General features: G+C 39.7%; 2 protein-coding genes across 5 annotated transcripts in view; both read left to right on the top strand.

The window, feature by feature from the left end:
• Positions 1 to 21,610, top strand: part of ksr1a (kinase suppressor of ras 1a) — a 30,365-nt gene extending 8,755 nt beyond the window's left edge. For 2 of the 4 annotated variants that reach the window (XM_014006813.1, XM_014006810.1), the window contains 20 exons: positions 3,869 to 4,009; positions 9,481 to 9,628; positions 9,715 to 10,204; positions 11,747 to 11,922; positions 12,045 to 12,114; positions 12,253 to 12,336; positions 13,055 to 13,116; positions 13,203 to 13,312; positions 13,397 to 13,565; positions 13,853 to 13,894; positions 14,182 to 14,230; positions 14,333 to 14,396; positions 14,471 to 14,740; positions 14,824 to 15,020; positions 15,635 to 15,731; positions 16,734 to 16,867; positions 17,148 to 17,279; positions 17,379 to 17,514; positions 17,609 to 17,742; positions 19,507 to 19,825. In XM_014006813.1, the coding sequence (XP_013862267.1) occupies positions 3,878 to 4,009; positions 9,481 to 9,628; positions 9,715 to 10,204; positions 11,747 to 11,922; positions 12,045 to 12,114; positions 12,253 to 12,336; positions 13,055 to 13,116; positions 13,203 to 13,312; positions 13,397 to 13,565; positions 13,853 to 13,894; positions 14,182 to 14,230; positions 14,333 to 14,396; positions 14,471 to 14,740; positions 14,824 to 15,020; positions 15,635 to 15,731; positions 16,734 to 16,867; positions 17,148 to 17,279; positions 17,379 to 17,514; positions 17,609 to 17,742; positions 19,507 to 19,573 (2,763 nt within the window). In that variant the 5' untranslated portion in view covers positions 3,869 to 3,877 and the 3' untranslated portion in view covers positions 19,574 to 19,825. The other 2 variants (XM_014006812.1, XM_014006811.1) reach the window with 2 other exon arrangements.
• Positions 21,611 to 22,028: 418 nt separating this feature from the next.
• Positions 22,029 to 27,663, top strand: part of LOC106516444 (uncharacterized) — a 7,195-nt gene continuing 1,560 nt past the window's right edge. The window contains exons 1-2 of the mRNA XM_014006815.1: positions 22,029 to 22,090; positions 26,406 to 26,644. The gene's annotated coding sequence lies outside the window, so the exon portion shown is untranslated. The remainder of the gene's footprint in view (positions 22,091 to 26,405; positions 26,645 to 27,663) is intronic.

Below are 27,663 nucleotides of genomic sequence, written 5' to 3'. Positions count from 1 at the left end.
TATATATATTGTGTTAGGGATGACTCTTAGTTACTGCTATAATGATTTTCAACTCACAAACTACACTGCAAAAAGTGTCCACCTAACCAAGTTTTAAAATCTTATATCAGCCAAAAAGTATTTTTGATCTTGTTTTGAGACTGATTTACTAAACAAGAACTGATTGTGTAAGAATTATAATCTTGTTTTCAGAATGTGTAAGATTGTTTGTCTTGTTAGTCTGAAAATTTGACTCAAATTAAGTCAAAATTTTCTGCCAATGGAGTAAGAAAGTTTTACTTGGTAAGATTCTTGTAATAGTTGATTTGACTCATTTTTTTCTTATTTCAAGAATCTTACCAAGTAAAAAATTCTTACTCCATTGGCAGAATTTTTTTTACTTAATTTGAGTCAATTTTTCAGACTAACAAGACAAATAATCTTGTACATTCTGAAAACAAGATTATTATTCTTACACAATCAGTTCTTGTTTAGTAAATCAGTCTCAAAACAAGATCAAGAAGGCTTTTTGGCTGGATATAAGATTTTAAAACTGGGTAAGATGGACAGTTTTTGCACAGTCTATTATTACCTTTCAGTGTTCAAAATATGCTTATATGTTTATGACCCTTCCAACWTTGGATGGATCTGATTTTATCGCCCACCTCCAAAAGTCAAAGGCAGACTATTAGTTTTTTGCCCTTGTCTGTGTGTTCATTTATCTGTTAATAAGAAATTTCATTAACCAGTAAATGCATTTTAATAGCACTTGCAGAAAGTAATCATTGATTGTACCTCTACAGCTGAATAACTTTTGGTGTCAACTTGMTTCAAGATGCCCCTCATAGCCAGCCAACCTTAAAAAATTACACCAAAAGGCCAATAACACAGCTGATTTTATTGATAATTACCTAAAATTTGGWATGCTAGTCGCTGAGACTGCTCCCTAACGTAATTGCTAGCACATTGCACACAAATGTATTTATTTTTTTTAATTTTGCCATTTTGGCTTAACTTTGTGTGTTTGCRCAACATCCAGCATATAATTAATAAATATACTTTAGTTAACTTAGAGCTGAACCAATTCAAGATGGCAGCAACAAAGAAGGTCATTTTTTTAGTTGGACAATTATCAATATCAGTAAAAGCTAATGAGACCGTAAAGCAATAAAAGGATGTATTTATTTAATTTCATCTGTACCAGTTAACTAATAAACTGTCCTTTTTCGCTAAGAGAGATTAACACTTTATTTAAAATCAGTTTACACTCGCTGGCATTACTTTCAAATGCTCTTTGTGCAACTGGTAATTGATGAATGGCTGCAGAGCTGAATAGCCAGGTAAGGGTCATCACGCAGAGCATTTACCTCCTCTCCATCCTCATTTTCGAAAGTCTTTTCAAGCGCGAGACGCTTTCATTTGCAGCCTTTTTTTTTTTTTGCAATCCAAGGCCGCATCTTCAGAGCGAAGTGTGGCTGTGCAGGTTTTCTTTTCTGGCTCACAAGTGGAGGTGTCATTGAGACGGTTGAATGTGCCAGAAAAAGACGCGCGCCCTGCCACCGTCGCGGCGGCGCTCAAAAGGTACGCAGTGGGGTTTTTGAAGCTTGTTGCTTGTGCGCGGCCCATCTAAAGGTGCTGCCTGCTGTAATGGACTCTTTCAGATAAGACGGCGAGATAAGGACACACTATACAGTCATGGTGAGCTGCACAATGCGGGCCGCTGCAAACCAACACCGTGGTGTTCATTGTAATACTCACAGGACGGACCACTGCGCTTGACATGAAAGCATTAAAATGAGATTTTTAAAGGCTTTGGAAATGAGATACGAACTTTTGAATGCAGCAAAATTACACCTTTAGCATCATCGGGGACTTGAGTGAGGATTACGGCAAAACTTTAGCTTTAAATGTGATTAGCAGATGTAAACTTGACTTGTTTATGAGAGCCAGTTTTTGTGCATCACTAMAGTGTCACCCTGAGTGATGCTGACAGGACTGCTCCAAAAGGCAGTCTTTTGTTCTTTATCTTCCTGTCCGCTCCATTGAACCATCACAACATGGTCACATTGTGAATGCTGTCCCAAGTGGAAGATGTGATGGAAAGACTGTGATGGATTTCTWGATCTTCACTTATTAATTAATCAAACTATAGATGGGCATGATTGGGACAAAAGGTGCAAAAACAGAGTATGTCTCYGAAGCACAGCTGACGGGAAAGTCCAGTACTCGCAATGCATTCTTCATGTGCCACTTCTGCCATCTGTGTACTTTAGTATAAAAGAGTTGCTTTTTGCCAACATCACAGATGCTCTCATCAGCTGACTGGCCCAGGGACAATGAGATCAGTTTTTATCTAATTAGATGTCTTGTCTGCAGAGGGCACGCAAAACAAACACTGGTGATGTCACAGCAGGTACACTGAGTTCAGTGAAAAACACGGAGTTTGTGTGTATCAGCATTAGGATGTGGGTAATAAGCCAATATATAAACTTTTTTTTTGCTGTTTGTTTTACTAATTTGCAAGTCTATACAACCAAACCATTCTTTCTTGTTAAAATATTGTCAGCTTTTGTTTCAAAAAATTACACTGTGTTTCATAGTTAATGTATTAAATGTAGTGTAAAACTATAGAATAGTCAAAACTATTGTAATAAATGTCTTATATGATGGAGGGAAGTAGGACGAGGCCGTGTTTTATACACAGTAACTTTGTTTTCCACTGGAACAAGTTTCTGCAGACAGTTTTCAGCTTAAGTGAGACTAGGGTTAGGGCGATACTGGCAAAATATTTCTCACAGTTAATTGTGGCATTTAGCCAATAACAATTAATATGATGATTAATAGATGACAATAAATAATAAAATAAATCCCCTGTGTTCTAAATGTCTACTTACAAATCATCAGTCAGCSTAGCTTCTTTGTTTTAACAGCTTAAAATAATAAGCTGGGGATTGAAACCCACCTTTTCCATAATGTGGAGAGGCAGCACATCTTTAGTAACGCAATACATCCTCACTTGTTAGTGAGAGTGTGTCGCACACATAAAAAATGTCATTACGTGGCAGTAATTACAGTAATTACAAAGTGTCAGATAATAACTGTTGACAAGTTTTCTGACAATTAATAGCACAATGTGATTTTTGCTCAACCCTAACTAAGTCTAATATAAATTTTCATCATATACATGTGTATATGTTTTTAAAATTACAGCAGAATATTTTAATCTGCACGTACAGGAAACAAAGCCTGCAATAAACGGGCATTGCATTTCCACTTGTGTTTTCATGTGAACAGGTTCAGGAGCAGTAATGAGCTAAGATTAGCTCGCTCCATTCCTTTGATAGGACTGGTTTTTCAGGTCATCACACGCTTTCTTGCAGTTGGAATTCAATTATGTGCCGACCAAACATCCTGGAACGGGTGGTTATAAATATTCTTCATTCTTTTGCTGKAAATTGTTTTTAAGTGTTAAAATGTCACACTGGATGCCTGCAGGCTGCAGATGACTCTCAGTGACCCGCCCTCCTTTCCCTCCTCRCTTCACACGTACAGGAGGATACAGAGACCTGCGGGGGATTAGCAACACATAACGATCTAATCCTTCACAATCTAATATCGTCCTCACCCTTAATCAGCATAAAGATGTGTGTGCATCTGCTTGCGCTGGTGAAGTCTGTATTTGTCATTTGACCGACAAACTGTAGTGAGCTCCAGCTGTTTCTGCTTCCAATAGCTACACTTTTTGTGCTATTTAGAAAGAATCAAGTCTAGTGCCAAAACTGGTGTGGCAAAAAAAAAAAAACATTTTAGAGGAAACCGTCTCCTTCCCTTGCTGCACACTCTAACCCTCCCCTCCCCTCTGCGCYTTGTTCTCTGTTGCTCCCTGCAGGTGAAGCTGATGAAATACATCTGTAAACAGCTGCAGTGCAAGCAGAAAGTGCCCGGGACGGAGAGGCCCGAGGCCCTGGACAGCTACCCACGCTTGCGAGACTGGCTGCGCACCGTCAACCTGCGGCCGGCGCTCATCGAGGTGGGTCTCATCGTTCTGCGTGAGTGGGGGTGGGACTCACGTCTGCTCCGGTTTGGACGGTTGCATTTGTGTCGCCCACGTGTGTGTTCACTTTGTGCACACAGCTCCCTGTTCACATGTGCATGAGGAATGTCTGATGTTTCCATCAAAAACTGCAGTTTTTGGTCAAGGTGCATGATATAAATCTTCAGCTATTCTGTAGTCGGTTTAATACTACCACATTTGGCCAGGAGACATTAGGTGTTAAAATTCTGCGAGGTCTTGTTTGTTTGAGGCAGCCTCATCCCAGCTTGCTCCAGCTCTAACTGCATCCTGTTTGTGTGAGAGAGTTCTTTTTCTACGACTATGTGAGAAAAATGTCACAAAAGCAAATGTTTGCTCGAGACTCCCTTCGTTATCCAAGCTCTCTGCTGGTCTGCTCTTTCGATGAGTGGAGTACAGTTTTTGGAGTATTTGTGTGGGCAATAAAAATACATCAAGTTCATTTAATTTTCCGTTTTTTTTTCCAACTCGTTTTCCCCAGAGTAACGGCGTTAATACATTCTGCAGGCGACAGCCAGCTGAAATAAAGATTTTAATTATCACTGAAGGACGAGACTAAACAGAAATGTCTTAATAACCACAAGTGTGATTTGTGTGAAGTGTTAGATATTACACAGCAGTGCAGATGTTATTATTAAGCAGAAGAGAATTGCTGATTGCCACATCATTTCTCTGTAATTGGCCCATAGGATGGTTTGTCATAGAGGTGGTTAGCTTGTTCTGTCTCATCATGCCTGGTTAAGTTTTTTATTGTATCTTAGAACATTTATGTATGTCAGTGTTACACAAATTACATTAAATTACACTATAGAGTGCTGCCTAGCTACAAACAGAGCTAGTTTTCAATGGCCAATGCCAGTTTTTAACAATCCAAGCCAGTTTAATGAAGCTAGTTTTTTATCATTCATTCCATTCTTTATGTTCTGCACTTCTAAGTTTGTCAAAAGTTTTGATTCTTCTCTCCCACCTGTCTTTGCTTGATGACCCAACTGTAACCTCATGGTGGTAATATGGTGGTAACATAAACCCTGCATCCAAAAATAGCAACGGTATTGCTTTGAATGCTGTCTGAAAAAACTCTGCTGGGATTTTAATCTTAAGGTCCTGTTCACTATAATGTTATGAACAACTTATGAAGATTTTGTTATGACTAAATTACACACATAGGTTATTTATTTGTAACCATTGGCATTACAGTACTGTATGTATGCATCCAAAAGGTCTCCAGTAGATTTTTTAAAATTCCATCTTATCCTTTGCAACATCTTCAGTGTTGGACAATATTTTCACAAGTTTTCATAAGTTGTCTAAAATGCYATGTGACAGGGCCTATAGTCATGACCAAGATAAGTTTAAACTCTAGTTACATTTGTATATTAAGTGTGTACTTCCTCCTGTACAACAGTACTTTCCTGCTGTGTAGCTTTATCAGGGGCAGAGCGAGTGGGGTGGCCAGGGTGGCACTTGACGTCCATGATTGGCCACCCCAGTTTGCGGCCAAGTGGCATGTGGCATTGAAAGATGCACCATTGGCATAAAAGAGGATGCTTACTGTTCTCTCAAGACACAAATATTTTATGACAAAAACAACTGGATTTTAAATGAGAAAAAATAAAAAATCTGTGAGAGAAACATTTGTAAAAACTGAAATGCCWAATTTTTTTGGTTGGAGTTGCGATCCTTAGATATGTTAGAAGATCTATGTTGACATAAATACTCTAATAAATATAGTGTGTCTGTATATATAATGTATGTAATGTATTTTCAAGACTATAAGTCGCTCCGGAGTATAAGTTGCATTAGTCAAAAAATGCGCCATGAAGAGGAAAGGAAGAATTATAAGTTGCACTGGATTATAAGTCGCATTTATTTAGGAATTTATTTCACAAAGTCAAAGAACAGACATTTAATCTAAAGTAACACACCAACACACAGAACATACCTGGGATGCCAAWTAGCTTTAACATAACCAGACAGCGAACCAAGCAAGTTAAGTTAACCAATCTGATTTCACATCACATGATTAGGTTTCTTTATTTTATTCGTTACAGTAAGAGTGACCTCATCTTTTCACCAGTTSCTCATAAGTTTYTCATTCACTCCAAACTTCCTTCTTCCTGCTTGATTTTGAACAGCATAGTTTAGTTTTTTAAAGGACAGGAACAACATATACGGTAGTTGTCAGGAAAAAAAAAACATACAAGTTGCACATGATGAGCAAAACTATAAAGGTTGACTTATAGTTTAGAAAATACGGTAATATTATTAAAGTGTATAAGGGGCTGTCTTTGTGACTGCAAACCCTTTCATTGACTTGAGTTCAGCAGCCTGATATTTTGTGGAATGAAACAAAATTTCTTGCTATCCCCTTTTGAAATTGTTCCAAATGTTTGGCAAGGTTCTTAGGATCTTTTTTTCTGTATTTGATTTAATAGGAAATTGCGTAATACTTGGAAGTTAGACATGTTATTTGTGTTAAATAGGTTCGAGGGTCAAGGTTCCTTTTTTGTATCCCATGGGGGAAATTTTGCTCAGTTTAAAAGGGCACTGCTGCACAGACAATAAAAACGTTCAAGACAATAAAACCACAGAACAATAAGACAAAGAGAACTGTAACAATAAAAGTATGTTAATAATTAAAAACCAGTGTTCAAAAATGCTAACTTTTGTGAAAGGCTTTGCAAAACTAGCTATACATATATAAGTGAATACTAAAATTTAATTTGTTGATTGATAGTTTTAATAGGTAAACAGATAGATGAATGTTTTCTATCTGTTATGTTTACGTAGCTGAACCCTGTACCTCCTCCCTGAGTTCAACAGTGTGTATTCTGTGTATCACACGAGAGCTGTCAATAAAAATGTTATTTAACTGGGATATGACTGCCTGGTCAAAAAGCTCCTGGAGGTTAAGAGGAGTATAACCCATAATCGTGCCTGCTGTTCTTGATAAATGCTAAACATGAGCTTTAGATTTCTGCCATTGAGCTGTATTTTCTCTGCAGTGATGCCTATACCGTTTAGGAGTATTCCAGAAAGTGAATTGGATATTTGTCATGACAGCACGACTCACAGCATAAATAATCTTTATATATATATATATATATATATATATAAAGCTGTTAAATTTTTGTTGATTCAATCACTATGTTGCATTATACATAGACTTAAATTAAATTAAAAATGTATTAGAAAACCTTCAAATGCCCTAAATTACATACAGCAATAAGACAAAATCACAAGTCTTTTTTTATGTAATCTGTAATACTGCATACCGCAGTATAATTTTAGGATGGCTTAACTGAAAAAAAAAAAGAAAACTGCCCAGCCCTACTATAGCATGTTTATTTTTAGAAATTCTGCACTTGTTTTTTTATAATTTTACATCAAGCATGTGATTTATTTTCCTCTGTGTTTCATGGAACTGCTTTATATCTGATTATTTGTCCTCCTCTTTGCAGTTTCTTTTCATATGTCTTAATCAAGTTTTGCCCTTTGCTTGTTGTTCAAGCCAGAATTCCCTTTAAAGATGTAGGAAAGAAAAGAAGATTGTTTGCATTAGAAGAATAGATACWCGTTTGTATGTGTTCATGGAACACTGATGACCCACGAAGACCTTCACACAAAATAATAAGCTGAGATTTGTTTCTAAACTGTGAGGGCTGCGTTATGTAATGGATGTTCCAAAAACACTACAATGATTGGAGTCGTCTTATTTATGGAATCCAGCCTCTCTGCTCCCACGCTTCGGCTAACGGGGAGTGATTCCATGACCGGCAGGAGCAGCTCATAATGTCCGTCATCCTCAGTGGTTTCTGTGAACTATTAAAATTGGAGTTATTTTAGTTTTGTCAGTGTAATTCCCGGAAAGTGCTTTAGATAGTTGTTTGTCAACACTTCACGGTAACTCTCCTTTGACAGGTTGTACTAACTCAACTCCACCAAGGCTTCATTCTAAMCCCAAAAAAACAATTTTCGAAACTTAAAAACTTAGTTTAAACCCATAGAGTCATAGAGTCACCACACTCTGTTTGGATTTATAATGTTTGGGATTTTTGTGTTTAACAAAGGACCCGGCCCACATTAACCAGGGAGTCCAGGTCCTGTGAGCGACAAAGCCCCTGGATTCGGACACAGCCATTGTAAAGTTTTCTTTGTTTCTGTTGTTACATCATCTTCAACTTGTTCAGAATTTTGCAGCTAGACTTTTAACTCAAACTTCTAAATCTAGTCACATTACTCCAACCCTATCAGAACTTCATTGGCAGTGCTGGCTCTAGCCATTTTGGTGCCCTAGGCGAGCTCCTCCTAAACTATGTCCCACCCCTAAAAACAAGTTTGACAGTGTAAGGTAATGTGGTAAACTTAGATTTATTTGCTTTCCCAGAAAGCAAATAAATAACAACATACTGTACATGTCAACTTGTACGGATTGTCCGTAAGTTACAAGGATTTTACGTCATTTTGCAGGTATACGGGCGTATAGGGCARTCTCACACATTTTTTCAAGTCTTACGGATTTTTTCAAAACCTCATTTTCAAATTTATCTAAYGTGTCAGAGCCTGTAGGATGATTTAAAAAMCAAYAAATAACACCAARCAGCCGTCTTCCAACCTRTTSTGCCRCTGGAAATAAGTTTTGAACTTTTTCTGCTCTCCTTTCCTCCTGCTTCGCAGTGGGYGCTTTCACGTCCTCAAGCCCCCTCCAGCAGATGGCGCTCCAGGCGACTGCCTAGTTTGCCTATGCCAAGAGCCGGCTYTGTTCACTGGCTACCTGTTTATTTTAGGATTCAGTTTAAAATCCTGGTTCTTACATTTAGAGCCTTAAGAGGCCAGGCACCTGCCTATGTTTGGGACATGCTGTCCACATACGATCCAGTCCGCTGCTTGCGCTCTCAGGATCAAAATCTATTAGCCGTTCTTCGAACATGCTATAGGACTCTTGGCGACTGGGCTTTTTTGTTTGCAGCCCCTAGCCTCTGGAATGCCCTTCCCTTTGATTTACGTTCCATCAATGATGTCCAATTATTCAAAAAGGGACTTAAAAACCTTCTATTGTAAACCAGCTTTTAGCTRGATGTTTTGGTTAAAGTTGTTGAACCCAGTGCCTGTTGTGGTAGCTGAGTTTTCTCTTGACTTGGTCCAAGTTCGATTTACATTTCCCTGTAAACGTAAATGGGTTTGTATTTTATTTTAACTGTTGTCTTTTTTTTCCCATTTGGTTCAATGCTGTTGCTGATACACCTTTTTGGGTTGGAAATACTTGACGGCTCCATGATATTTTTTGTTGCATTGATGTATTGTGTATTTTTGTATTGTACAGCACTTTGTGAAGTCTTTTCTAAGAAAAGTTCTTTATAAATAAAATGTTACTTACTTACTTCTGTGGTGTGAGCTTAGTTGTTGATCTTTTATATTGTCTCCTGCAGACATTAGAAGCAAAGTTGTCTCTGGACTCCTTACTGCTGATGACCAGTGCTCAGGTCAGAGATACAATGCGAAGACTTGGATCTACTTCAGAAGAATGTGCTAAACTCAGCGCTGCCCTCTCCTGTCTGAAGAGTGCCACTGAATCAGGTTAGTGTCAAATCAGTTTGAACCTCCATGAATACAGCAGTGTTCTGTCTTTGGGGTTTCTATCAGGTTTTTTTGTTCTATTTCAGGAGGGGAACTAAGAGATGACGGAGTCTCCTGGATCTCTGAGCCCACCAGGAGGGACAGTGGCTCTCTACTGACTGCAGATCAGCTAACCAACTTTGGAACTCCCCTTCGCTCCCACAGCCCGTCGCCTCTAGCCCGCCCATCAGCCATCCACTCCACCCCGTCTACCCCGAGCGCTACCTTCCCCCATCCCCGCTCCGGCTCCGTCTCGACGGCGCCCACGCCGGAAGCGCTGGCGTCCTACGTCCACGGCGGAGGCTCGCTCGCGGATCCCTTCCCCGTGCCTTTGTATCGCGCCGCTCGCATGCAGGGACGCATCTCCACGCCGCCCGTCACGCCGCCCTCCAAAAGGCGGCACCGGCCGAAGCCGCCGTGTACGCCGCCGCCTCCGTCCCGCAAGGTGCTGCATCTGTTTCCCAACATCTCTCTGACACGCAGCAAAAGCCACGAGTCCCAGCTGGGTAATCGCATCGAGGATCCGCCCACTAACAAGTAGGTGGACCGGCTCTAAATCCACACATTGTCACAGAGCTCACCTCTATCCATGTTCACACGATCAAATGAAAGGACTGGGATTGTGAGGAATTGCCTCTGTTGGATATCTGAATACAGACACAAATGCTGTTATATTGTTCACATAGCTTCGACTGGTTAGTAAAGAAGTTAATAATCCCTAGAATATGGACCTCGACAAAAGTCTGTGAGGGTCTGTGCTGCCTGTAGAAGAAGACGTCTCGAGCTTCAAGTTGACCTCGAGCAATCTGTTCATGGTTCTAGCCCTCATCAATCGCTGCACCCTGAACCAGTTTTAGTGATGGTCGAGGAGAAGACTGATGATGAAATGTGTCAAATAAAAAGACAAGACTTGACAAGAAGTAGTTTATAACAGAGGGAAAGCAGAGCTTCTCGGAGATAAAGCATCAGTGATAAATAAGGGTCAAATAAGGGTCAAAAAAAGTTTATAATCGTAACTTTCCAAAATTTAAATTCGACTTATTTGTGTTGCGTTTTACATGTTGGGATGAGAAATACAAACAAAGCAGACAAAAAACTCTTGTCATTAGTAAAAAAGTCTGACAAAACAACAAAGTGTAAAATCTGCTGAAATCTTTCATACTTTGTTGTTTGCAGTTTGTGTATATATGTTCAGTTTCTGTTCTGTTGGAGTCTTACCTTTCCTTGAATTGCATTCCTTATGTGAAAAACTTGGCAAAATAAAGAGATTCTGATTCTGAAATTTGAGCAAACTGCAAAAAAATAAAAAATCCTAATTCTAGTGATGTCCAAGAATTTGTTTAGATTTGAGTTTCTACATGAAAACTCTAGACATGCGTTTGTCGCAGAGGAGTTGGAAAGCAAAATGTCAGTAAACCGCTGCCTGTAACGGCCAGCGGGCAGGGGCTTATCCTCGGACACGTTCACATTTGCTGCTTTAACTTCCTGTTGCTTCTTTTGCTCGTACTGTATGAGTGGAGCTAATCCTGCACAAATTCCCAGAGATTATGAGTCATGTCAAAACAGGAAGCATTTCCTAGCTTTAATGCTCAGAAGTGACGAAACACACTCAAATCTCTCATCTACCCCCCCCCTCCATCACTATTGTCGTTGGGGCCATATAAACAAAGCAAATGTTTATCCTCAATATCCTGTCCGTTTATTAAAAAAAAACTAATTTAAGCAGAATGTCTTTAACTAGAGAATAGAAGTCCAGTTGTTTTCATTTTTTTGGTTAAAAGAAGCTGCAAACAGATTTTATGGGTTTGGATATGTTAGGTTAACTATTTTCCTTTTACTTTTCCTCTCGCGTGGGCGTGCACGTGAGCACGGGTCACACGTTTGACAGTGCTCCGCGCTTGTCTTGCGGCCTTAGTCTGGGTGTTAAAGATGCTGCTCTGTGCCAATTCTATTAAGGTGATCTGATGCGCAGCTCCTTACGTAACCTCCTCCCAGGCGGTGCTGCGGACCGGCTGAAGCGTCGGAACACGCGTCCGCCCGTGTTCCCCGCTTGAACCCCTGTGGTTGTGTGCTCTCCAGGTGCGGTAAAAAGACTAAGTTATTCCTGAATATGCAAGTGAACGGGAACGGCTGCGAAGACTCGCCTTCCCGTTACCCCGTTCTGTCCGCACGGACCCCCGGAGTTACTCCCACCACAGCACCATACACCCTGCCGGGGACGCCCACACTAATAGAGGAGCACAGTGTAGTCAAGAGTGAGTCTTTTTTTACATAAAATGATCAAAAATAAATCTTATTTCTTATTATTTTAACAACATCTTTCTCTACTTCTTTTAACTTTTGTTCTTTCCATCTTTTTGTTTGTTTACGTGGGCAGATAATGTAGCAGTCCATCGTAGCTCCCCACAAGCAGTGAGGAGGGACATAGGCTTAGCAGTCACACACAGGTAGACCTCTTTTTTCTTAAACTCTGTCGTATCGAAGCGAACTGAATGAGCTTTCCATTGAAATGTTTATTTAAAAGTCTCAATATTTGCAGTGTTCAAAGTGAAGGACTAAGGCGTGTTCTGGTGGGTGTTTTGTAGGTTTTCTACCAAGTCCTGGTTGTCTCAGACGTGTCAAGTGTGCCAGAAGAACATGATGTTCGGGGTGAAGTGCAAACACTGCCGGTAAGCTGGGTGCTTTCCGTTTCAGCGTTTTAATTATGATCTTGATTTCAAAAATGATCACTGAACAAAAAATAAAAATAATCAGCCTAATGCTAAAATCTTACAAAAACAACAGATCAGCCAAAAGCTCTTTTTTTTTTAAAATTTGAGGTCATTTTGAACTTGATGATTTTCAGAGTACTTTCACATYTGAAACATTTATACTAAAACTTGTGTACATTTAAAACCACATTTGTTACCATTTAGATGAGATCCAAGTCAATAAATTGCCCACCAGTTTAGGTCTTTGTAATAAAATAAATACATTTATGGCATRCACGTGTTCAGTATTTTGGTAAATAAATGTGCTGCTTCCTTGTGTTTTCTTGAAACATGAACGTTTCGGTGATTTTCTGTCAGTTGCAGCACGGGCTCTTCTTAATGTACAACTAAAAAGCAGTTCGTACCACTACTTCTAATCCAGCCGCACTTAAAAAAAAAGAAAATCTAAATTAATTTGACATTCTTTAAAGCACAAGTTGCATTTGGTGAAAGTGAATCAGCGTCACGACTGAAAACCTCCAGTTGAACCTAAAGTTACTCCTGCAAGCCTCTAATCCTGCTTCATAGGAAAGTCCACTAACGGCTTGACTTAATCTTGATCTGGACGTGAGAAGTGTAGTAGGTGCTAAAAGCTAATTGCTACTTAGCTTCTCATGTGTGGCCTTCCTCTCTGCAGATTAAAGTGCCACAACAAATGCACAAAGGAGGCTCCATCATGCAGAATCTCTTTTCTACCTAGTAAGTTGTTTTTTTTCTCCTCCCACACTCAGTTTGTAGTTAATGAGTACAATCTGCATGTGTGTTATTAACAATGTCTCCTGTAGTTGCCAAGATTAGAAGGACTGAGTCAGTTCCTTCTGATATTAACAACCCTGTTGACCGGCCACAAGACACCCCACATTTTGGTACACTACCAAAGGCCATCACAAAAAAGGTAAAGAGAGTCCACAGCCAGCTGCTCTGTATTGTATATTGTATATGTGGGGTTATTAATTGTCATAACTCCACATCTCGTCAGGATCATCCTCCTGTGATGAACCAGCTGGACTCCAGCAGCAACCCATCCTCCACGACTTCATCCACACCTTCCTCCCCAGCACCCTTCCAGCAGAGCAACCCTCCCAGTGCCACGCCGCCGCCCAACCCCTCGCCCAAAGGCCACAGGGACATCCGCTTCAACTTCCCTGGTGAGTTCATCAAAGGCTGGAGAGGAGATCCACAACCGGAGATCAGTTTAACAAAACAAAAAAAAAAAGTGCTGACTTAGGCAGACACTAGTTTTCTTATTCTCACACATTTCCTATCCCTTCTCTTTCTACAGAAAATATCGAACTCTGATTTGTGCTTTTACAGCATTTGTTTTAAATCAAAAGCTTTCACTAACCAAAGCTCTCTCTCCCTGTCGTGCTGATCTGTCTTTCCCCTCTTTATTTCTTTATTTTTATTTTATTTTATTTTTATTTTTTTGCAAAAGCTGCGTGTTACTTTCAGCACAGACAGCAGTTTATCTTCCCCGGTGAGTTGACTGTTCCAAAGAGTCAAAATGAATTTTTCTTCCTCGTAAGCCTTAAATTCCTGCAGCTTTCTCTCCGTTCTGCACGTGTTGTAGAAGTCAGTGTATAAACGCCTCCTCCATGTGTCCGCCACACCTTCACCGTTTACGTCATTCTGACTCTTAGCAGCATTATGGCTCCATCTGCTGGACGTAGTGTGAAACTGCATGAGGATTCATGTTTTAACCGGGGTGGAACAAAACCCTTTTATTCCTGCCTAAATTAAGTTTTTTTCTTTCTCTCTCTTTAGATGTTTCCAGTCCTTCAAGTTTGTACTCTGATGTCCTTCAAGACACAGTGTAAGACATTTATTCAGCATAATTTAAGTGTTAATCAAACAGCTGAAAATATTAACTTTGCTCGATTGTGGATTTTCTGATGAGATTTTTTCTGCCTGACAGCAACGAGATAGAACCGTCTACAGATGACGTTCACGCTGAGCTGGTGGAAGACGAAGATGAAGAGGTGATGATTTTGTTTAGAAYGCACACTCGGGGGCGAATCAAGAGCACGCGACACGGCTACTGTCTGACTTGCAGGAAGCCGAGGAGGACGGCGACGATCCCGAAGCGGAGGAGGRGAACGAGGACGACGACGAGGGAAATGACGACGACGGCGGGGAGGACGGGGAGCGGGCGAGGGCGAACGTGGGCTCCGACGGCGAGTGCGACGAGCTGGAYGATCTCCCCTGCTCCCGCGGGAACCAGTGGAAGGGCCCCATCTCCCGCAAACCCAGTCAGACCAGCGTCTACCTGCAGGAGTGGGACATTCCTTTCGAGCAGCTGGATCTCGGAGAACTCATAGGAAAGGTGMGGGAGTCGGACCTTCACACGATCAGCTCCAAAAGCCTCTAAAGACACGTTCTGTCACTTAACGCTGTTTTAAAACGCAGGGCCGGTGGGGCAGAGTGCACAAGGGCCGGTGGCACGGCGAGGTCGCCATTCGACTTCTYGAGATTGACGGTAACAATCAAGACCACCTGAAGCTCTTTAAAAAGGAGGTGATGAACTACAGGCAGACCAGGCATGAGAATGTGGTCCTCTTTATGGGGGCCTGCATGGCTCCACCTCACTTAGCCATCATTACCAGGTAAAGTTTATTTTCTAAATTGAAATTATTACAATTTTACGAGTTGTTTGATTATAATATCTTGCAGATTATGTATAAGGCTCATAAAAATTTACCTTTAAACATCCAGTTGTATTTTGTTAAAAGAGAAAGTTTAAATAATCTTAAGGGACTTGAGATGTTTACAAAACTTAAAATTTGAACAAACTTGAAGGACCGATGTACTTCAATTCAAGGAATGAGATTGTGGAATAATCTGGAAAGCAATTATAAAAATGTTGGTTCACTGTGTTTGTTTAAGAGAATGATAAAAATAGGTTTGTTAAAGAAATATGAAATTGTATAATATATATCTAAAGTTGTTGTTTGAAAAGGAATTGAAGTTTTTATTTTGTTTTGTTTCTTGATTATTATTGTTTGAAATTAATTTTGGAAAAAAGCGTTAGATATAAGATTTTTTTTCTTCTTTCTGCCTCCTTTCATTCCAAGTGTGATTTTTTTCCTCTTTGTTGTGTATAAAATGTTTATTTTTAAATGAAATGAATAAGTCAATGAAAAAAAAGTGGAAATAATTGCTCACCCTAACCCAGATAGGAAAGATTTGCTTTATGTAACTCTTTTTTCTTCTTTTTCAGTTTCTGTAAAGGGAGGACGTTGTATTCTGTTGTTCGGGACAGTAAGAATAATCTGGATATTAATAAAACAAGACAAATCGCTCAGGAGATTGTAAAGGTATTCTTTTCTGTTTTTATTTCTACAAAGTTCTGCATGGATAATGTGTCTTATTTTTTTGAGAATCCAAAGGTCAAGAGTTCATTTTCTAGGGATAAAATAGAGCTAACAGCCAATCAGGGTTCACCCCAACTACAAACACTTAGCCCTCCTTTTTTTCTGCCAAATACTCGGCTGTTCCAGTTCTTTCTGCGAGGAGACAGAAGTAATAACACAAGGCTTTGTAGAGATATTCAGAGGAATTCTTCAAAATAAAGCCCTGAGAATCTCCACACAGTTCATCACACTTTTAGCACACAAATTCATTCATGAACACAGTCATTCATTATAATTGCAGAACTTGCTCAGTGTAAGAGTACACGTATTTTTGAAATACTTGATTTGACTTGATTTTTTTCTTATTTTAAGAATCTTACCTAGTAAAAATTTCTTACTCCACTGGCAGAAAATTTAGACTTAATTAGTTTAATTTTCAAGCTAACAAGACAAATAATCTTACACATTCTGAAAACAAGATWATTATTCTTACACAGTTCTTGTTTAGTAATTCAGTCTCAAAACAAGATCAAAAATACATTTTGGCTGGATATAAAGTTTTAAAACTTTGTTAGATGGATAGTTTTTGCAGTGTACTAATAAGATCAGTTACAAGCTCCTGTCTTCCATGACTCATTCAGGGTTTATGTTTTCATTTTCAAACATGACGGATCGACATAACGGWTACAAAAATTAGGTGCAGCATGTTCTTACAGTATTTGTAAACACACAAGCAGTTGATTCTGGAAAAACCTCTTTTTGTTGGACTGAGAAAGTGCCACAGCAGCATTTCAGAACTGACAGGTAAAAATCAAATCGTTGTTTTTGTGTACAGTTAACACCTATTTTTAGATTCAAGAACAGTGAAGCCCCAATTTTTGCTGAGGTTACGTTCTTAGTGTAACGGCAAACTGTGCAAAAATCTTTTCTGAACAGTGGTGTTTTGTTTTCTACCTTCTGACACAGGGAATGGGCTATCTGCACGCCAAAGGCATCGTTCACAAAGACCTGAAGTCCAAGAACGTTTTCCACGACACCAATAAAGTCGTGATCACAGATTTCGGGCTGTTTGGGATCTCTGGAGTTGTTCAGGAGGGAAGGTAAGCCACTTTAATAGCTGGACCTCGGCTGTAAAGTGTTGTTTCACGCTGTGCCGGCGTCACCCGGGGGAGCTTCAGTGGTTTGTAACGCTTGCTGAGGCCTGCAGCGTTCCCTCTGCTCAGATAGTAATGACAAAGCTGGGACGGTCCTCATCATAACATTGAGTTTCCTGCTCATATTTATGAAGTGCATTTTGAATTTTGAAGTAGTTCATTTCCCTTCCTTTTATAATAGCTGGTTTGTGAGTTTAGAGATGGATGTTTTGTTTTTACTTTCCAGGCGTGAGAACAAGCTAAAACTTCCACACGGCTGGATTTGTTACCTCGCGCCAGAGATTGTGCGCAAGATGAGCCCCGGTAACAACGATGACCGCCTTCCTTTTTCCACCGCAGCAGACGTGTACGCCTTCGGGTAAGTCCCGCCCACGCCGCGGCAACGTGCCGATGTCCCAGACGCTCCAGCTGTTCTGACCGATGCCCGTTCGTTCTGCTGTTTCCCCTCCTTTTAAAGGACAATCTGGTATGAGCTTCAAGCGAGGGACTGGCCGATCACCAACCAGCCTGTTGAAGCCACCATCTGGCAGGTTGGGAGCGGAGAGGGCATAAAGAAGGTTTTGGCAGAGATCAACTTGGGCAAGGAGGTCACGGTGAGTCCAGTTTCCTCAGTTGTTTTTAGAAAAGCTGATGTTTGCACCAGATGAGATGAGAGAGTTGTTAAAAGTGAGCGGTGTGTCGTCTCAGGAGATCCTCTCTGCCTGCTGGGCCTACGAGCTGAGGGAGAGGCCCACCTTCATCCAGCTGGCCGACATGCTGGAGAGGCTGCCCAAACTCAACCGCAGGCTGTCCCACCCAGGACACTTCTGGAAGTCTGCAGAGTAGGTATCCCACTGCTGACGAGGGGGGGTCAACACACTGGACATGTGAATACTACAAAGATCCTCCTTTCCCTTCATCGTTTGTGGTACGGTGTCCTCTGCAGTCAGAATCCTGCTTCACATCTGACTCCAAACAGTCCAAACCAGAAAGAGCTGGAACAGAGTTATCTCTTGTCCGCTCTCAGACTAAATATGAACTTTATTTTGTTTGTTTTTCTTTTAACATTATGTTTAATTTATTCCTCAAACATTACCCGTGAGAGAAAACACATTTTAGAGCTTAACCAAAGCTATCTCATACGTTTTATATTCCCAAACGCTCGAAATAAYTTTTAAGATTAGCCCACAGAGAAATGGAACAAACCATAACCAAAAAATCTGAACTGACAGCCTTAAAAGTAATGTAAAAATAAAATACAATAAAATAACAAAGACATACAACACTGTGCAAAAACAACACAATATGATTGGTAATTTCTACAACTTGAAATTTGAATATTTCAGATCATCTATTAAACTACTTTAAACAGCAGCAACGTTAAAAGAAATAAACTAGTTTAAGGTCAACAGTTGCTGCAGTTCGAACACTTGAACACCAAGTTTACACTTTATACAACAGAAACATTCCAAAAGGGTCCTGATTAAGTTTTGGCAGTAGGTTGGTATCGTGGTACACCTCGGTAGTAAAATCTGGTGATTTCTCTTGTGTCTGTTTCAATTTGTGTCAGAAGTTCAAACTATGGGAAGAAACTTGTGTCATCAGAAACTGAATTTGAACTGACTGAATCTGTAGCTGCATAAACTGAAATTAAAGGCATTGGTTTAAAAAAGAATGTCACTAAATTGAAGCTGAATTTAATGTTTTGAATCTAAATTTATAGTTTTGTATCTGAATTAATTTGCTTTGAAACTGTATTTTGTTGTATTGAATATTCACTTAGATGAATTTTACCCATAGAAAGTTTTATATTTACATTAGACAGCAACAGTGTCTCAAATAAAAATAATTGTGAGCATGTAAACATCATTTATTGACTTCAAATTTGGTGTGACTAGCACCTTCCTGTCTCCACTTAATATTACAATTCATGTTTAAAAAAGCAATCCTTTTCCAGGTGAGTTAGGGTTATTTTGACCAAGCCAAATTGTTACACATCCCTCCAAATGTACATCGTTCAAATTTCAAACGGCTAACCCGTTCCTGTCAGGAGTTATGAATAAAATTGATATTTATATTTGAAAATATAGGTGAAGTCTGGCTGCCCAGCTTTCAGCCAATCAAATCGCTGTGGCTTCTTCAAACCCCACCCAAAAAATAGTCAATCTGATCAATCACGTCTTGGACAAACTCCTTCCACACAACAAGCACTTCCCACTCAGTGACTGCAGAGACCCCCTTCTCAGCTTGATCATTTAAAAAAGCTTAATTCCATGTGACAATTTTAACAATAAAAACGTCCGGTAAAGATGGATGTTTTTGCAGCCAKGTGTTCTGTTCATTTACGCATTGCGCTCGCACATTCTCTGTTTTTCAGCAAATAGTCTGTGAAAATGACTACTGGCCCCAAAATGGGCCTGATTAAAGTAAATTCGAYACTTGAACCCATGTGGTGTGACCACAGGGGAATCACAGATCATCACTTCTGCATCAATCAGCTCTTTTTGTTGCTGCAATGTTCATCAGCAGAAATAACTTCAATCYGGAATTTCCCCTTTTACTGATTTCATTTTTTGATTTTTTTTTCTTTGCTTCAACAACAACAGCCAGCACTCAAAGGCTTCGCTATTGATCCAGCTCTGCTTAAAGGACCATTTTCTCAGAGCAGATTAAAACTGTCTTGAGAAAAAGTGCAAGGCTAACAGCAGAAAGCCCTCGACAGGAAGGGCCGCAAATTACTTCGGAGATCTCTTTGGTCATAAAATGAACTCTTGCTTCTTCACCTGTTTTTTTTTTATGTGCTGAATGTTAAACTAATTAAAGTGCTCTTATTCAGTCTGTTCCACTTTTACTAACCGTCTAACATTTGTGTTTTCCTTTGCCCCCTTTTCTCTCTCCTTTTTGATTTTTTTCCCTTCTTCTTTAATCCAGGTTGTAGCCGTCACTCTGAAACATAAGCAATGCAAAACAAAAGCCTGGGTCTGCCTTGCATGCTCCTGAAACCTTAACTTTTTACAGGATCGATCAGCCTCCGCCTGAACCGGGCGCCGCTTCCAACTAATCTGCAGTCTGATCTTCCTCGTCTAACCGTGTGTCTGTCCGCGTCTCAAATCTCTCTTTGCCTTCTTGGTTTTGCTTCTCTAATGTCACGTTTGGGACTCGGAGGCTTGTGGATAACTGGCTTATGGTGTCTGTGCTGAGGCTGACTGGCGTGCTGTGGGTCCGTGCCTGCTGATGGGCTGCCCCCCCTMCTCCTCTTTCTGCTGCTGCTGCTGTGATGTGATGTGGTTCTCACCGAGGTCCTGTCCACAAGGCGCCTTTTTTTTTTCTTTCTGAAACACACACACACACATAAAGACGCTGCTGGACATAAAATGGACCCAATCACTGAATGGACCACTTCATTTATCAGCATTTCCCCCCGGAGGGCTCGACACATGTTGGACAGGCTGCTTGAGTGACGCTCTCAAACCAACTGCCTCTCGCCTCCCTTCACTCTCTTTGCTTTTTTATTTTTTCTGGCTTGTATAAGGGCATGTGCACCAGCCTATGTCTGAACACAATATGCACTTTGTCATCAAGCGAAAAAAAAAATAACTATAAACTTTTATTTTTGAATTTTGTTTTGCATGAGGAGATTTGTTGTGTTTCAATGGTTTCCTTCTCCAGGAGGCAGAACAGTGCGATATGCTCGCTTGTTTCTTTTTATTTATTTTTTATTGAAGTACAGTCTGATGAATCACTTTTTATTGGATGCATTTAAAAACAGGTCACAAACTAAGATGCATGTGCAAAGAAAACATGCATCRAAACTAAGTGAATTCACTAAAGTGATTCCAATCTGTGCAGAAAAAAAACAAAAACAAAGATCCTTGCTGGTGCAAATGTGTCCCAACATTCTCCCCCAAAAGTMCCTCCTCTCCTGTGCGCTGTTTGTGATTTCTGGCTTTGGATTGCAGGCTTGTATTTATGTTTTTATTTATGTGGTTGGTTTGTTTTTATTTCCCTGTGGGTGCATGTGAACCTGGGTGAGCCAACGATGCTGGAGTACGTAGATTTTTTTTTGTGAAAGAGTGCTCTAAATGTGTTGCAAAAATCTAATGTGTGTAATGTACATACGTTATTTAATCTATAGCAAATTAACACAGTTCTATTTGTAAAAACCTTTTTATATGTAAAATACATCATGTTTTTGAAAAGGTACTACTGTTCTTACAGATGTGTACATATATAATATATATTTATATTTTTTCATGTATAAAATACTGTATAAAGCTGTACGTTTTTTAAGGATGGGCCAGTTCATGTTTTTTATGTTGTAAAAATTCATATTTTTGTATTGCATGTGACAACCACTCTGTAAATGCGACTTATGTTTTCATCCATGAGGACAATAAAACAGGCTTGTCATGTATGAACGAGTAGATGCTGTCACTCGATGACTTTGGGGCTGTGGACGATCGGTGGTCAGTGCTGCGGTCTCTGCAGGTTGGAGTCAAGGTTGCATCTGGCATAAAAGAATTGTCTAATTTTTTTAATGTGTATTTGCTTGCTGTKGTGAACTTTGCAGAAGGGAGCAGCCAAAACAACGATGAACTGACTTCAACAAAACTCTTCAAAAGAACCACACCACACTTGACTTTGTGTAGTGATCCCAGTATGCATTTTGAATGTATCATGAATAAAAAGTTCGCTGAAATTATAAATTAAGATCATGGATATAGGTTATTTTTGACCCGTGTTGTGCATTGGTTGTAATAAAATAATTGTTTTGTATATTTAAAAAATAGCTGAAATATAGTCTGATGAAATATATTGATTGCAAAGATATAAAAAAGAAACCTGACCCATCTTGTCTATCAAAAGGTTAATTATTTAACTAAACTGTTAGTAAAAAAAAATTGTTGATGTTGCTGCTTTTGGACTAGCAAAGGAGAAGAGCAGATAAAGCCATTTGCATGGCTAACCAAAAGTCAGAATTAACTCTGCTGTGGTGCAATTACCAATTCTGACCAGTAGAGGGGTACAACGTAAATAATATAATCAGATGATTCAGTGCAGGACATCTTGTTCAGTGACGTGTCAATCAACTGGAATGGCCAATCAGATTACAGGGAGCATCCCTCTGGCTCTGCCTCTGGAATTGCACACCTGTGTCTGCACACTTAACGAATGGAAACAGACTGAATTGTAAGTACACACTGTATTCTAAAAGTTATTAAAACCGTGAGCAACGACAGAAACTGGTGGGTCACGTGAATTTTTACGTTTTTACAAAGTTAGACTAACAGTGAACGAGTGAAAACGGCCTAGTGCCTCTTCTAAGTTGCACAAGCTTCTTAGAAAGGATCCAGCAGACTCCTGGTTGTTGACAACTTTTAAGTGAGTTGAATAGATCTACACTTCACACTCAAGGATACGCAGATGACTTGGTCATACTTATAGAAGGCTTCGGCCTGGGTACTGTATGTAACCTAATGCAGAGGGGACTAAACAGTATCCAGGTAGTGCTGCGAGCAGGAACTTTCTGTCAATCCAAACAAGAAGAGGTAATCGAGGAAGGGGTAGCACCGAAGTTGGAGGGAGTAGAACTCCTCTTGTCAGAATTGGTTAAATTCTTTGGTCTCTGTATAGACAGGAAGCTTAACTGTAAATGAAAAGTGTAAGAAGGCAGCAATGTGCCTGCACCAGTGCTGGAGAGTCGTTAGGGGGGCTACCCCAAAGGTTATCAGATGGATCTACACAGCCATGCTATGCTGCTTTAGTGTGGTGGGTTCGAGTTCAAGTTGGGGCAAGGGTGATGCTCACCCATGTGCAACATATGGCCTACCTGAGCATAATGGGTTCCATAGAACAACACCTACGGCAGCCCTTGAAGTTCTACTGGACCCGACTCCACTGGATTTACATACTGTATCTTGGGGAAGGCTACATCCAGTGCCTTCCCCATGGTGAAGAGATGTTTTTATTTGAGAGGGTTGAGTGTCCAGCTGTTAATAATTTATTACACCTAAAACCTTAAAAAGTTAAAGCTGCAAACATCAGAGAACACAAACGTGTACAAATTGTCATTYATTCCCTAATCCAGTAGTGAGATTTTAAACTCTTGCTTGAGACACCTGCAGAGAAATCAAAGTCCCATTGTGCCTCTAGATGGCATAAAAACCTCACTGCAAGTATTTTAACAGTGATCACCATCTGGGCCTACAGTCTGACCCCGCACTGACTGATCTGTATACTAGTTATTATAGTTGCACAGTTTGAACTTTCCTCAGTTTGGTGGATGGGGGAAATATRGGCAATAATACAGATTCTCTTTGCACAGACAGAAAAGTGACTAGCTTATTCATGTTCATAGATATTGAGTTGCAGTTTAATGTGGTAGTAGCTGAGAGCCATTAACAATACWCCTGATGCAACAAATCTATCAGAACTGCATGATCTCATGGACAATGTCATTTACAAGCTTTGATCTCCGTAATGACTAAACACCTATTATTGTCTACTCTCAAAGTGTTGAATGATATGCATTCCTTCAAAGTATAGGCTACATCTAGCTACTTTTACAAAATATTAAATTGAAATGCATTAGAATAAAACTGCTTTCAGATAAATGGATTGTAACAAACAGAATGCAAAGTATAAAAGTCCATGTTTTTATTTATTTATTATTATTTTTTTTATTTCTGGGGAAAAAAAACTGCTTGGACAGCTTTTTCAGTGATTGATCCCTTGAAAGTTTACGGTATGTTATTAGACCTTGGGAGATGTCACTAAAATGAGAAATTYTGCATGCTTCCAGTCAGCCCTTGAAACTGTGAGCTGCATCTGAAGCATTTATTTTTGCTTTAAGGAGTGATGAATTGATTTGTGTGTCGTGGTTTTAATCCGATGGAAAACAGWGCACTTTGTGCCCTTGTGCTGCCACCAAAAGGTCTTGGACTCCGACTGGTACTGGATCACATGACGAGCATTTGGTGACAGACAACAGCTTCCTTCACCAGCTCCATCTCTGACAATCAGTCAGTCGTTTAATTATTATTTTTTCCAGTTACCATATTTAATGCTGGATCTGATGGGTTTAAGAGTTTATCATAAAATCAAAATCCCTTTGGACATTTTTAAACTGTGATAAAAGTTACAAAAGAATGAATTTGACAGAAATGCAGCTTTTCCATGATGGTATTATTAAAGCTGGGTGATGGAGCAAAAAAAARRRRRRGRAAAAAAAGAAGGGGGGTGCACTCTGGAGACCATTTTGACATTTGCTGAGCCCACCAGTGCAACTGTCAGCCATCAACTGATGTCCTTGGGATTGTCTGTAATGAAGCTGTCCACCATCACAGCCAGCAAGGCTATTTATAGACGAAGGTAGCACCCACTGGGGGAAAAAAATTAGGTGCAGGCAAACACACACACACACACACACACACACACACACACACACACACACACACGCACATACAGTAAATGTATATTGATGAGAGTCGTGCTACTGGCAAATGGGACTTTCCATCTATGTGTGGTAGTTTACATGAACTTAAATGTGGGTTTTTTTGTCTTCTCACTTCCTCTTTTGTATATTTAACCTMATGGTGACTTACTCATGGTTTTTATTTATCAGAATATATTGTCAGAGATGTCAGTCACAATATTATAAGTTTTAAAGTTGTTTTTTCCGTATTTTTTTTCACTCAACAAACAAAATATATAYGCAATAATAAAATTAAAAGCTTGGCATTAACCAGCATYTAGAATTGAGTCTGATTTATTGACRTGAACCAGTCTCTGACTCTGGTTGTACAGGAATTAAAGGGCAGTAACTTGCAAAAGRCTTCAGAAGCACCAGCAGGACACCAGTTTAAGGGGARGGGTGGGGTATTGTGCAAAATTGACTTTTTTATCTTTATCAGGTTCTAATGTCAATCTCTCATCAAAAACATACCCAGAGYGTTGYTTTGACTCATTCATGCATGTTTGAGAAATCCTTGAATCACTTGTGATAGTCCTGTGGAGCTGCCTAAATAATTGCTGGTACAAAGCTCCGCCTATTTGTCCTGGAGCTCAGACTGCAGCCCCACAGAGCACCCCTYCCCCTGAATCCTTGTTGTGAAGACGTGCTGAAGTGGGAATGTCAGAAACAGCAGGAGGTTCTTAAAGAGATGAAGGCCAATTGGTGGTTACATAGGTTTATACATTTATTTTTTGATACGCACWTCTTCATTACAGCTGAAGGCAACATAGTCACTTGCTTGTATAATGAACTTATACAAATATGCCCCTCCCCCCAAGGAAAAAAAAGTCCATAAAAGTCCTGAACACTCCAACACTTCCTGGATTTCAGTCTGATTAATTATCAGCAATATGAACCAATCTCTCACTCTGGTTGTACAGGAACTAAATGACCCTTAGTGGCAAGACTCAAACTTAAAAAAAAGCACCAGCAGGACACCGGTTTAAGAAAATTTCAGTGGGCCTAATCCTCTTCTGTAGTATATTTAGGATCTCAGCCACAGTATTTTACATCTCCTAAATTATCAGCCTCTCACATCTGCGCCCAAACTGCTTTGAGACTGAGAACATGTGAGTTGCTACTCCTCTTAACGTATTAGACACTGCATTTGTGGAGGAAAATATGATTCATTTCCATCTTGAGAAATCAGATGATCCTTTTTAATAACGTTTTTGTCACCTTTCCCTGTTTTTATTGACATGTCTGAACAGCAGGCTGTCACTATTCCATTCCTGCCAAACAGATGCTCACAGGACACGGGAGAGCTGAGTTTGGTTGCCTCTTTATCAAGTCGCTTGTGCAGCAATTTGCATTTTTTCCTTCAAGGTCTCTTTCTTTTCAGCTCTGCCCTACTAAAGTCCAGGTGCAGCAAGACAAACTAGGGAGGGTAAACACAGCAAACAGTATCGGAGGAAAGCGAAAAGAGGAAGTTGAGAAAATAGCTCTACTTTCAGCCGATGAAAAATCGTATTGAATATTTCTCAGGACAAATAATTTAAACACTGCTTGTGAACATTTTTAATCAAATCTTAAAGCGTGACATTTTTTCTATTCCTACACCTTTTAAAGATCSGAGTAAGCTTCAAGAGGCCTCGTATTTACGTGAGAAATGAGACGTAGGCTAGAATTTGRGGGCCTTGTGGGCAGTTGTGGCTTGTTCTTATGTAGGAAGTGAACGTGACAGATGTAGACAAATTTACCTCTATGACACAAATCAAATAAAAATAAACTCAAGACTATTTGAGTCATCTGCAGCACGTTTGCTAAAATAGTTTGTTGCATGTCCACTTCGGCGAGCTGTCAGCATTTCTAATTTCGACAACAGAAATAACTCAACTGTGAGCAAAATTAGTTACCTTGAAACCACCGAGTACAACACTAAATGTCAGTGAAGTTGCTGCTGTTTGCTCTCGTTTTTTATTTAACCAAAGCATTTGTAACAAAAATGTACAATTAAGTGACAAACTGATCACAGCACAATGCTTTTTACAGCCTCCACAGATGTTTTCATGACCATCGCACCAAACAAAAAAAAMCACTTCCTCTTCTTGAAATAGTCCTAAAGGAAGAAGACAGATCGAGATGACGAGATGAGTGTGAAACTGATTGGAACTGCCGTCAACGTTTCTCAGTTCCTTTCAAATTACTGGACTTCCCTCGTTTGCTGCAGGCTGTGAGCTCGCTCACACCTCTGGTCGTCCCGGTCTCCACCGCAAAACATCTCCAACAAGGTAGGTGGCCCATTTTCTCCTGTTTATTTTTAGTTTTCAAGCTTAAAACACAGGTGTCCCACAATACAGATGTTTGCCTCCGAAATTTGAGCTTTGCATGTTTTCCATCRGAGCTGACAGTATAGTGCACATGTATGGCGCCTCGTTTGACTCTACACTGAATCAATATCAGTTAATCAGACCGCWGTTCGAAGTGGCAAGTTCTGCAAAGCATGGCATATGTTCGTGCTGACTACCTTGGAAAGCAATTTGTTTTTTTCTGTTTAATCAGACATTTAAAGGTCATATGATGGCTTACACACATATGTACAGATGTAAAGAAATAAACTAACAGCAGGCTCAGTCCAAAACGCTTTCTTTCTTTTTCATAATTTTTTTCCCTGTCAAAAATGACATTTTGTCATCTTCTTGGCTAAATTTGTTTTTAAAGACAAGAAGCTATTACACCCTTTTATTCACTCATGTCTGGTAGTTTTACCCCTTCAGCACCGACAAGCCTCTTTCATGCTAATCTACATTTAAATAAACCTCTAAAGGCTAACTCCGATAGAATAAATAATCTTTGCAAGTTCACCGTGTCTATTTGGTTACAAGTAAATTTTCATAAAACACTTAAAGAAATGGTAAAAAAAATTAACATTTCAAAAAAAAAGTATGTGGAATTTATTTATTACAATGAGTTTGTTTGAGGATAAATGGAACACTGTTAAAACGCTTAATGAGTTTTTGGTTTTCCTTGTAAATTTTTGCATAAACACCTAACAAAAGCCAAAATCCCTTACACCAATTATCATGCATGGTGGTGAGGACTCATGGTGTGGGTTTGTTTTGAAGGCACCGATCATAGGTGTCCTGCTGTTATTAAGTTAACCATGAATTCCTCTGCAACTAAAATACTTGAGAAACATGCTGTAACATCAYGTCCGATAGCTAAACTTCAACTAAAACCGGGTTTTATGTCACACCAAAATTCCTCCTCATTGTTTATTAGTGAGAGCTGAAGAAAGTCACATAGAAAA

The sequence above is a fragment of the Austrofundulus limnaeus genome, unplaced genomic scaffold, assembly GCF_001266775.1.
Source record: "Austrofundulus limnaeus strain Quisiro unplaced genomic scaffold, Austrofundulus_limnaeus-1.0 Scaffold37, whole genome shotgun sequence".
In the NCBI taxonomy this organism is placed as follows: Eukaryota; Metazoa; Chordata; class Actinopteri; order Cyprinodontiformes; family Rivulidae; genus Austrofundulus; species Austrofundulus limnaeus.
This window is presented reverse-complemented; position numbering and strand designations above follow the sequence as displayed.